Source organism: Typopeltis vanoorti, chromosome 16 (genome assembly GCF_054136105.1).
Source record: "Typopeltis vanoorti isolate ZY-2024b chromosome 16, IOZ_Tvanoo_1.0, whole genome shotgun sequence".
Classification (NCBI taxonomy): domain Eukaryota; kingdom Metazoa; phylum Arthropoda; class Arachnida; order Uropygi; family Thelyphonidae; genus Typopeltis; species Typopeltis vanoorti.
The window spans coordinates 66,286,887-66,299,970 of NC_143564.1; the positions used below are offsets into that span (position 1 = coordinate 66,286,887).

At 33.5% G+C, this 13,084-nt stretch overlaps 1 protein-coding gene across 1 annotated transcript in view; it reads right to left on the reverse strand.

Annotated features, from left to right (window-relative positions):
* Positions 1–13,084, reverse strand: part of LOC150098091 (tyrosine-protein kinase Fer-like) — a 222,119-nt gene that overhangs the window by 62,154 nt on the left and 146,881 nt on the right. Inside the window, exon 11 of the mRNA XM_090406102.1 lies at positions 3,738–3,821. Within this exon, the coding sequence (XP_090262228.1) occupies positions 3,738–3,821 (84 nt within the window). The remainder of the gene's footprint in view (positions 1–3,737; positions 3,822–13,084) is intronic.

Sequence of the window (13,084 nt, forward strand, 5' to 3'; positions counted from 1 at the left end):
GATGAAAGGGACAGGAAGATTTGGAGCTTCCCCGGATAGCATTCGAAGTAAATACAATTAACTACTGCTCTGAAATGAAACATATGAATAAGCAATATTTACTAATATTCATTAAGCGCCAAAATACGCAGGAAGCAAAGTTTGTGAACCAACACCAATGTGTGAATTTTTCCATTAAAATATAAAAAATAATAAAAGTTAAATATGTTTCTTTTAAAATAAAAAAATCTACTTAGTCTTAAAACATTTTAAATTTGTTTTCATTATTCACAGCCCCCCCAACAAAACCTACAGCCCACAGTTTGGGAAGCGCTGGTATAGATAACGTGTTTTCAGACTCCATGAAGATGCCTTTGTAACAATAATTCCTGACAACTTCTTTAGATTTTTTTTATATAGCTCCTGTATGAAACATAACAGTGTTTTTTTGTCTCTTCCCAGATAACATATTTCTTCTTAGTATAGTTGATTTTCTCTACAGTAAACTTATTTGTATTATTTGGTAGTTTGTTATAGTGGTGTCTGCTATAGTAACTCAAATGTAGTATGGAATGTCAATCCTGATTTGCGATTGCTTTTACTGAATGCCTTTGAGATGTTCACATTTTCTCCTGATTTTCTTCTGTTTATCTATTTTGTATAACACCTATCAAATGACAATACGTTTCAGACACTTGGTCTCTCTTTGCCTGTAAAAGTTTCACGATCAAAGAATGAAAAACTTTTTTTTTTTTTAACACACAAAGGCTACTTCTATTTCATTCTTTAAAATATATACTGATTTATCAATTGTTTTATGCATGGGAATGTCATCAATATAGTTGTGAGCTTAATGTTCACTGGTATGTGTCACTGTCTTGCTTAACATTCTTGTATTGAACTAGTGTAATAATTTCTAATAAAATCTTGTCAACATAATGCACTTCTTGTATGCTTTTCTGTTCATCACTTGTGCTTACCACATGTATGGTCTCTTAGGATCCATGATATCTCTCTTCCTGATAAAAAAAAAAAAAAAAAAGATTCTGCATGAAGGAATTTTCCTGTTTATTTATTTTTTTAATTATTTCTTCCATAAGAGACCAAAACATAAAAAATGGCTCGAGTGACAAGTTATTCTTCAGTATGCCAAACAATAAAAGCATTATATCTATTTGTGTGTGTGTGTGTGTAAGAGAGAGAGATCTATTCTCTTGGTATGATTTATCAACTTCTTGATATGTATCCTCAATGGGTATACAGGTTACTATGACAGTACTATAAGATTAAGTTTACATTATTACCAAACTTCTATCAACAACTTTCCTCCAAGTTAGTAAGTATCATATATCAGATTATAATATCAGTTTTAATGCCACTTTCTTTCATAATGTGATCCATATAGATGATGAATAAGAGTGGCAATAGCATGCACCCTTGTCTTACATCACACCATCTTCCTGTATTTCTTTCAATTTTAATTGCTGACTTAGAACTTAAATATAAATTATATGCTGCTCTGTATAATGTTCCATTTGTAGCATTTTGAAAAACTGTTCTCTGGGCACCTTGTCACATGCCTTTTTCCAGATCTACAAAACTTAAGTATGCAGATCCTTATTATATTTCCATGATTTTTCAACTATTTGTCATAAAGTGAAAATGTGATCTTGATAACATCTATTTGGCCCGAATCCAGCTTGTTCTTCTCCAAGAGTTGGACAAGTTCACAGAAAAATGTTATAAGAGGAAATCTATAGTTTCCCTAAAGGAGTACATAGGGAAACTATATTAACCATAAGGAAGTTCTCTTTTCTCAATGCTTACAAATTTTATAGAACAATATGAGCAGTGCCTCCTCCATGGTACTTTCCCCACACCTACCACCTAGTATAGATATGTTGATATTTTTATGATGTGGACTGGTTCTTTATCAGAGCTCCACAGATTTGTTACAAAGATTATTAAGGTCCATCCAAGAATATAGTTCACTTTAGAAAACAGAAGAGAATTTCAAATCATGTTAATCACATCTAATGGAACACTGCTGGTAACTGTGGGAGATCAACTGCAGATCCCACATCCAAAATCACTACAATTGCTAATTTAGGCACTTATCTGGGTACATCAATTATTCGTGATCTATGAATTCTCCAGATCTAAAACCCCAATATGTAAAGAAAACTCAGAAGAATGAATGGTACAATTAAAGACTAGCTGATTTATGTGTGATGGCAAACATGCAATCTCGAATAATATCATTAATGACTTTTTTTTAGTGATGATGATAAATTCACTACTCCTATTACTATGCAAACTTCACATAACTGTAGTGAGTTAAGTGATGCGTTGTTGGGGATGGTCTACGAATACAGGGCCTTTAACATTTTTCCTTCTTTTTCTTCCTTCCCATAATCTGTTTGCAAACTAGAACTAAACCCAAAAGCTGAATTCTAGAAATATACTAATATATTTTTACATTTCATTGTTTCATACTTTATAACGTCTTCCTTAATAACCTTTTGTAATGCCACTGAAATGTAAATTTTTTTTGCTGCTACTGGTTGTTGAATTTTGCTGCATAAATGAGCTAGTCTTTAATTGTACCATTCATTCTTCTGAGTTTTTTTTACATATTGATTTTTTAGATCTGAGAATTCATAGATCACTAATAATTAATGCCATTTTCCTTCCTAAATTTTGTGCCTAAAAAAGAAAAGCATGGGAGTCAAGTTTTGTTGGAAAATAGCTTTTTGCACTGAGTTGTTTAATCATGTATTTATTTGAGAGTTGTGTATTTATATTTCAGCAAAATTTTTCTGCAGCTTTAAAATATTCTTCTGGGGATTACATTTCTGTCTTTTCATCCCTTACAGGTATTACCAGTTCAGGAGAATCAGATCATAAAGGATTGGATTATTTATTGTTTCACAGAAAAGGGTAATTGGGTAATGCCTGTAAGGGATGAATTGGTCAGCAATCCTGTAGCAACTGTAGTGTAAATATTGGACATCACCTAGATCACCATGCAAGTATGGCTTGCTCCTGAAAATTGAAATATATATGTCCAATATTTACACTACAGTTGCTACAGGATTGCTGACCAATGCCAGTGACATAGATCAGATTCTGTGAAACAAAGCTCTGTATATACAGATGTAAATACAAATTTGAGAAAGAAAGAGAGATGATATGCTAGTTAGGACTGGCATATCACACCATTTCAAACTCAGTCTATTTGACTGCCTACTGTTGTACCTGAATGCATGTGCATTTCTCATACCCTTGTGCCTATGCAAATGTCGTAGCGACCAAAGCAAACTATAGGGTATTAATATCTTTAAAAAAAAAGTTTTCTTATCCTTAGATGTCTGTTTCTTCCATTAAAAACAGGCATTCACTCAAGTTTAAATGTCCAATATTTTGTATAATTATTCTATAGTAAACCTCAACAAAACAAAAGAACACTTGATAGAAGCTGTAAACACATGATCAGTCACGAGTTATGAAATATGAAACTGTAGTAACATGAGGTTACCATACATTTGTATTAATTTGCACAAGAATGAATCTAATAAAGTTCTGAATAGTTTAAATGGTAAAACAATTCATTGAGCATCATAAAAAAAAAAACAGGAAGTAACTTGAGCAACCGTTTCATCAAATAATATGTACATGAATGAGTAGATATTTAATAACAAAACAGTAAAGTATAAAATAACTTTAATTGTTAATTATCTATTAATTTTGAAACTTACACTACTTGCTGCAGGGAGAGTAGGAGCATAACTATATTTTCTATATGAGTTTTTTACTGTATCAGAAGTACCTTCTGCTGTGGCCTACAGGGAAAGATCACAAATATTATTTCACGGCATATTTAGATATACACTATGTTCACAAACTATAGTAAAAAAAAAAATGCATTTTAATTACATTTCTAGCACTGAGTGGGACCACCTTTGGCCTGAATGACTGCAAATACCCTTCAGGGCATGCTTTCAACCAATTTCTGATATATTGCAACAGAAATATCCTTCCATTTCTTGTGCAAAGTTACCCCTATTGCTTGTGATGGCTGCTGCAGTCTGAAGCAAATTTAGCATTCTAATTAGTCCAAAGGTTGAGGTCTGGACTCTGAGCTGGCCAGTCCAACACCTTAACGTTGTTTTTTGGAAGCCAGTTTTGGAAACACACAGTGCAGTATGGCATGGAGCAGCGCTGTCATGCTGAAACATGCAAGGATACTTCCACAGCATCGGAAACATGAAGTTGTCCATGATGTCCAAGCAGCCATCAGATGTCCTGGTTTTGGACACTTTACCAATAGACCAAACCCTATCCAACTGAAACACCCCCATACCATTACTGAGCCTCCACCAAACTTAACAGTTGGAATGATGTGGCCCTGCTGGAACCATTCCCAGGATAATCTCCAGATGTGTCCAAAATGAATTAACGATAATTAATTAATAATAATGTATGAGTAATCAATAATAAGTCTGTGACTTTTTTAAAAATACTTTTATTTTTATAAGAAAGTTTATTTATAAAAGTAATTTTTAGTTAACTATGGCTGATAAAAAAACGTCCATCTGGAGCTCAGTATCAGAAAAGAAAATCAAAAAAAGCTAAAGAACTAGCAAAGCAAGAGGGTTCTTTCTTGAAATATCTCTGCACAAGAGAAACAACTAATAAAGATGAACATGATAATTCTTTTGCCAAAGATATGAAAGATGAATGTTGTGTTACTCTTATTAACGATAACGATCCAAGAACAGATGTGCAAAATAAAGAAAAAGAAGATACTACTATTCTTGTATTAAATTACAGTGATCCCACGGATTGGCCTTCTAATTTTAATGATAATTTTCGACAAATCTTAGTACAAAATGGATCACAACAGATTGTGTCATACGATTTCCCCAAAGATTCACAAAAAAGATTTTCCTCTTTACACTACAAGAGGATACTACCGAACAATGAAGTAGTGTACCGTCAATGGTTAATATATTCAGTATCAAAGGATGCAGTTTTTTGTTTTTGCTGTAAAATATTCAGTAAAAAAAACTACATCAACCCTACAAAAATCAGGAGTAATCCTTTCTTCACATGAGAGGAGTACTTCTCATTTAGAAAACTTGGAAAGAACTTGAATTGCGATTAATCGCAGAAACAACTCTTGATAATTTCAATCAGCAAACAATAATACTGGCGTCAAATATTGGAGCATTAGTTAGAGTACTTGGCACACAAAATCTTGCAATTCATGGTACCAACGAAAAGTTGTACACTGCCTGTAACGGTAATTTTTTGAAGTTTGTTGAATATTTAGCTCTCTTTGATCCTGTGATGAAAGAACATGTATGTAGAGTCAAAAGTCAAGAAATAATGATCCATTAGGAAAAGATATTCGAAACGAGCTTATACAAATCTTGGCAAAAGCTATAAAAAAATAATATCTTATCCCTTGTAAAATCAGCAAAATATTATTCAGTCATCTTGGATTGCACTCCAGACGTTAGCCATATTGAACAGCTGACAATGATTGTACGTTTTGTTGATATTGTCATTCCATCGAATAATGAGATGTCCAAACCTGAGGTAATAGTAAGAGAGCATTTTTTAGGATTTGTTCCTCTAGAGGAAACTACAGGTTCATTCATAACAGAAATTTTAATTGAACATCTAAGGCAAATGGAATTACCGATCGAGAATCTCCATGGTCAAGGATATGATAACGAAAGTAATATGAAGGCCAAAGAAAATGGTGTTCAAAAGAGAGTTCTAGATATAAATCCTCGGGCCTTCTTTATTCCTTGTAGTTCACACTCTAAATTTATTGGTCAATGAAGCTTCCAGGTGTTGTTTAGATGCAACCAGCTTCTTTACTTTAGTTCAACAGATTTATAACTATTTCTCTGCATCTACTCATCGTTGGCGAATTCTTTCTACTTGTATCTCGGACTTGACTATTAAACCATTGAGTAACACAAGATGGGAGAGCCGTGTCCACGCTTTAAAACCACTAAAGTATCATCTTGTCAGTATATATGATGCACTCATGGAAATTTTTGATGCCCAAGATTAAATAATTCAACTGGAAATACGACATGAAGCAAAAGCCCTTTCATTCCATTTGTAAATTTAAGTTCATAGTATCCCTTGTTGCGTGGTACAACATCCTTTATGAGGTAAATATTTCAAGCAAAATGATACAGAGAAAAGAGGCTGATTTAAATTCAGTTATGAAGCAACTACAAGTAAACAAAGAATACCTTCTAGAATGTAGAACTGATAAGGGTTTTGAAAAAATTTTGACTGATGCTGTTGAAATTGCAAAAGAACTGGAGATTCGACCGAATTTTGAAATAGAAAAAAACAGAAAGAGAAGACAAAGATGGCAGTTCGAATACGAATGTCAAGATGAGGCTTTGCAAGATCCTCAGCAGAAGTTCAAAATAGAATTTTACTATTGTGTCTTGGATATGGCTATAGTCAATTGAAGAGAGGTTCCAACAACTACAGCAGCATAATGTTCCATTTGGATTTCTTTATGATATATATAATATCACTGAAAAAACAACTGCTGATTTACTAAACGATTGCAAAAATCTTGAAAATGTTTTGACTCATAATGCTAATAAAGATATTAATGCCAAGGATCTCTGTAGTGAACTTCAAGCAATAGCTCAAAGACTTCCAAAATATGCCACCACAAGAAGTACTATTCTTTATAGTACAGCAGCAAAAGCTTGTCGACTGCATACCCACTGTTTTTGTTGCACTAAGATTCTCCTAACACTTCCAGTTTCAGTAGCAAGTGGAGAACGAAGTTTCTCAAAGTTAAAACTTGTTAAAACATACTTAACAATGTCCCAAAACAGGCTAACAGATTTGGCAACAATTTCAATCGAACACGAGCTAGCTTCTACACTAGATTTAAAGGAAATGGTAGAAAATTTTGCAAAATTGAAGGCAAGTAAAATTAAAATTTGATTTTCATATCGTATATTACTTTGTATATTATTAATAAAGCATGCCAAAATAATTTTTATTTGTTATATTTAAAATTTCATTTTAAAAAATATCCAACTTTTGAAATAAGGGAGGGCACTTGTAAACTTTACCTAGGGTGCAAAATAACCTAGCACTAGCACTGGATGTTTGTGATTGTCTGAGAAAATACTAGTGGCAGCCAGCAGTAGATGGCATTGGTGGAGACAGAGTTGTAGAGTAGGTGCCCTCCCTTGATGAGTCTCTGGACTCCCTGGAGGTATTATGTAATAATAATAATAATAATAATAATAAATATGAAGAAAGTCGGAAAAGCAAGCATGTAATTTCTAATTTTATACTATTTATCTTCAAGTCATAATGTGGAAAAAACAAATAAATAAAAAATCTCTTAGCAGGTGAAGAGCACATGTCCATAATAAAGGTGCAAGGGCACCTTTGTTCATAAAAATTCATAAGTTGTCATTTATTCCCCAGATCCAATTATTAGAAAAATAACATAAGAGCTTCATATTCAATTTCCCTAAAGAAGAATATCTGGATGAAATTGATGACAGATTTATTTTGGGAAGCAGAGAAGTGAGGAAGACAGAAGTCTTATGTGTATTTGGGAATCACTGAGAACAAAGGATCAAAAAATAGTAAAATGAATGGAAAAAAGAATAGTAGGAAATATGTGACAAAGCTAAGTGGCTAGACTTTTGGAATTAGCAAATTTTATACAATCCTGGTTGTTTTTTTCAGTTGGATCTGTGTCTTTTAGAAATCTCACTAACAATTGTAGTTTTACAGTCTATGCAAAGGTGACTTTTATGGCATATATTCTGAAGTATTTTAGCATAATGAGTAAAGGTTAATGTTGGCCCGGTTGACTGATTGGATTGATGTATCTGCTCTCCAAACAAAGGCTGCAAGTTTGAATGGCATGGATGAATTTCATCACTTGGTACAAGATCACTTCTCTCGGTTATAGGAGGCTCAAACTGAAGCAAGGTTTCTAAACTATGTAAAAAATAAAAATATTAAACAACAGAAAGCTTGCCCACAGTACTATACTTCAGCCTTTTTGTAGGTAGGAGTCACATTAAAAAAAAGGAAAGAAAAGAAAAGGAAAAAAGGAAACAGCTTAAAGGTGCAGAAAGAAGTTTGCTTTCTGGCTCAATTTTAGGAATCACTATAATCTCCATAATGTAACATTCGGAATGAAAATTACGCCAAATGACCATTAAGTGGCTCTTCAATAGTAAGATACCAGATATTGAGAATAATTATTAAAATTCCAACAGTTTTTTTATTTTTTATTTTTTTTATAAATATTATTTCTGGGAATTTTCCATGTTACTCCTCTAAATTGATATTAACACCTATGCCTATTTTGATTAGCTTTTTTTTTTTTACTCCAATTAAATGAAAACATTGATATGTATTTTATTAAAAGAAAAGTAATATAAAAGGAATTTTTGACATACCTTTATAGAATCCTCAAGATTAATTTTTTTATGGAATGGAATCAGAAATATATTGATAAAAAGTATATATATAACTAAACTTCAAACCATTAAAATGAACTATAAACCATTTAGGACTATCACTTGAATAAATACATTAGAAATTTTTTTTTCCAAAAGGGGAGATAAAATAAAGATAAAAATATATGGGAAATAAAAGATATGTGGACTAAAAACTGAAAATTCATATCAAGGATGAACTACAAAAAAAGTAAGAGATAAAAATCAATATGGTAACTTGTAATAAAAAGGTGTTCAATATAAAAAGGTAAATTTCCCTGCCAAAAAAGACTGTGATATCACCTACACAGGTTCCACCATCAGGTCTTTATGGGCAAGACTACAAGAACACTTCCATGATTGTAACATCCCTATTCCAGAACATTTAAATACTAAAAAACGCAACATCAAAAAGAAAAATCGAATAAGCTGTTCACGCCCTGGAACAAAAACATACCCCGCAGATCGACAAGGCCATCATAGTAGACAGACAAGACAATGAAACAATGCTTAGAATATCAGAAACAATAGCCATAAAATGTGACGCAAACTCTATCAATGTCCACAGGCCCTACATAATCTCCAAGGTTTGGAAGCTCCACAACATAAAATTGAGGTCACAACCCCGACCAATAGGCGATAACACAAACACTTCAAAAGCAGAAGCACCTAACCGGCCTGACATAGCATCCACTTCCTCCATGTGTTCAGACGATGACCAAGCATAATTGAAACGGACCACACCCCATCAACCCCCTTTCCCATAACCACCCCCCTCTAAAAATCAGTTGCTGTTTTCCACCTCTTTCACCCTTTCCCACCCTATATAAATATAAAAAAAACGCTCCGCCCATCCCTAATAATATAATATATATGTATATATACATTATTCAAAAAACCCGTTTTTTTTTTCCCATTTCTATTTTAATTCTCCCACATTGCCAAAACCCCTCCCACATACAGAGTAGTTTGCACATCGCAGAAAGAAGAAAAGCCACAACACCCAGAAAAAGGTATGTGTAAATTTCTCTTCCTTTATGCTACATATATTTATTAGTAAATATACATCTACAATGCCCTAAGAATTCTTGAGTAAAAAGCCAATGACATTTAAACAGGGGCACTCCTAAACAGAAACAGGCAAAATAGCTGTAAATATAATAATCAATATAAAAAGTTTTTATGGCGAACGGATTTGTTCTGGGAATAAATGCTGTTCAGGATATGCATCTAGCAGCAGGAGTTGCCAAAAGATTAATCAATACTGTTGAAATGTATGTATCAGTTTTAAGTGTAAACCAATGCTTGTTTACTATCAGAAAAACCCCCAAAGTGCTTTAAAGAGTAAGAAGAAATCTTCTTTTGCCAGTTCACTGAATTTTACTTTTGTCATGCATTTCAGCTTGAACTTTATTTAAAAAGCATGGATCCTACTTTAAAATATTCCAGAAAAAAATTGATGTCTTAGGTTATCCTGCTACAGTTCCACATGTTGCAAACAAAACTATCAATAGTACTTGTCTTCCACTTAACCTCACCTCAATTCTGTATCATTAGTCCAAGAAAGAGAATGGATTAAATAAATATTTAACTACTATTACATAACTGATGACAAATCTGAGACTAGATATCAGAATTCAAGCAAAGAAGCCTGGGATGAGGGCTGTCAGCCTACCACTACATTTCAAATATACAACACAAACATGCTTGTTGCAAACAAGCAGAATAACAATTTTGGCTTTCTTGCAGAGAGAAATGCAAAGAAGATAACCAAATAGGATTATTGGAGATTCAAAACTTTTGGATAAGGGGAAAACTGGAGTTTTTTGAGTTTACAATGGAAGGAACCAAGTGATAACAGTTAGTATAAACTGCAAAACTACTGAAAGTAAAGAGAAAAACTAAGAACAAAATTTTTTTTTTTTTTTACAAATTCTTGAAAATATAAGTTAGCAAATAATTACTACCTGAATAATACTTTATCATGGGAATTATCAAGGTTATGTATAAATCATGCAAGAAAGCCCGCAGTTGCACTGCCTTCATCACTGGCAGACAAAAAACTACTACTATTAGTGCCATATTGGCACAATGTAGTAACTACAATGAACAGCAATCACCTACATTACTAGCTTCAGTAAGAAAAAAATTTATGGTTTTTAAAATTAAAACCGAACATTTTTTTTAATACTTATGAGCAACTTAATAATCTCAGAAGGTAACTTTTTTTTTTTTCTATATAAACTGTTCGGATGACATCTAAGTGCAGTTAGCTAAACATATGAGTGCTTGCCAAGTGTATTTATCATCATCAAATTCTTGCCATGTACTCTCAAGGGGTGTACAGGATATGATAGTACTACATGAAAACTTTAGATCATTACTAACTTCTTATCTACAATTTTCCTCCAAATCAGTCTGTTACTTGTCAAGACTCCAACATTACCAGATCTTATATTTCAATCGTCTAAGGCACTTTGTACCATATCAATCCACCTATATCTTGGTTTTCCTCTGGGTCGTTTTCCTGCCAACTTGTCAGAGAACAATTGTTTTGTTAATCTTTCCTCGCCCATTCTGTTTAAGTGACCATACCACCTGAGATAAGCTTTGCTAACGCATTCCTGGATGCTGACAATGTCAAGTTCTTTTTTAATATGATATTGCCATTGATGCAATCTGTTCACGCCTCTAAACTTTCTCAGAACTCTCATATCTGCGGTCTCTAGTCTTTGGTCAAGTGTTTTACTTCTGACCCAGCTCTCAGATCCATAAGTTAAAATTGGTTTCAACACTGTCTTGTAAACAGCTAATTTAGTGTTCCGACTAATTTCTCTCTTATTGCACATGAATTTACTCAACTGACTTCCTACCATACCAGCTTGGTTGATTCTGTTGTCTATTTCGATATTTAATTTACCATCTTCACTAAAAATCATCCCTAAGTAAACGAAATGTTTTACTTGTTCCACAGCTTCTCCATTCACAACACAGTTGACATTTTCAGTGATTCTGCCTATTTTCATTGTCTTTTCTTTTTAATGCTGACCTTCATACCATATCTATTACAACAGTTATTCAATTTACTCAGAAAATCTTGCAGACTTGTAGCGGATTTATTTAGAAGTATAACATTGTCTGCATAAAGCAAGCAGCTGACATTAACATCTCCAATTTTGATATCATGTTTAATACCACTTTCCTTCATAGTGTGATCCATATAGATAATGAATAACAGAGGGGATAATGTACATCCTTGTCTCACACCAGATTTAACATTAAACCATCTTCCTGTACTTCCTTCAATTCTAACTGCCGACTTACAACTCAAATTAAGACTAAGTATTGCTTGATATAATGCCCCATTGACACCATATAACTGTAGCGTATTGAACAGCTTCTCTCTTGGCACCTTGTCATATGCCTTTTCCAGATTGATAAAACTTAAATACAGATCTTTGTTATATTCCCATGATTTCTCCACTATTTGTCGTAAAGTGAAGTCTGATCCTGACAGCCTCTATTTGACCTGAATCCAGCTTGTTCTTCACCAAGTTTTCTTCCACAATTCTTCACAACCGTTTCTCAAGTATGCTTGCATAGATCTTGCCAGGAACACTCAGTAGGGAAATACCTCTGTAATTCTCACATTCAGTTTTATTTCCCTTTTTATATATGGGTACTATGAGAGCTCTACTCCAATCTTCTGGAAATTGTCCCTCTGTCCAGGCATTCTGAACTATGCAGTGCAGCCACTGTAAGACTTTTACACCACCATACTTCAGCATTTCTGGTCGAATATCATCCACTCCTGCTGCCTTTCCCCATTTCAAGCCTTTGATGGCTTTTTGTACTTCAAGTATGGATATGTATTCCTGACTGAATGCCTGGTCAGTGTTTTTTATCACTGTGCTGTCATCACTGCTTGTTTCATTTAGCAAATTTTCAAAGTAATTAGTCCATACTTCAAAGGATATCTTTTTCTCCCTTTTTCATGTCACCTTTATCATCTCTAACTCCTTTTACAGCACTCTTTCCTCCATTCCTAAGCTTCTTCAACAACCTCCAGAATATTTTGCCACCTTCTTGATATTTATTTTGTATATAAAAGTCATGGGAGGACTTTGTTGCCAAAGTCCTCCCATGACTTTTGTTTAGCTTTCTTACATTTGTCTCTGCATTCTCTAAGAGCACAAGCTGACTTATTTGCCAGGAACTTTTAATATGCTTTCTTCTTTTCTTCACTGCCTCTTTAACTTCTGTCCACCATGGAGTTCAAATTTTTCTATCCTTGCAGACAACTTCACCCCATGCCTCTCTAGTTGAATCAATGAGGGTTTTCTTCAAGGCTTGCCACTGAATTTCCAAGGTTTGGTTCCTGTTCTCAAACATTTTCATTTTTTCTTTAATAATCTTTTGCATTTTAGTCTCCAGTTCACATCTGAGAGCTGCTCAACTTTTATTCACTTTAAAACTTTCTTACATGTCATTCTTTTCAATATGAAATTCAATTTTATCCTGCTCAAGACTAAATAGTGATCACTTCCAATTTCAAATCCTCTGTACACTCTGGTGTCTTG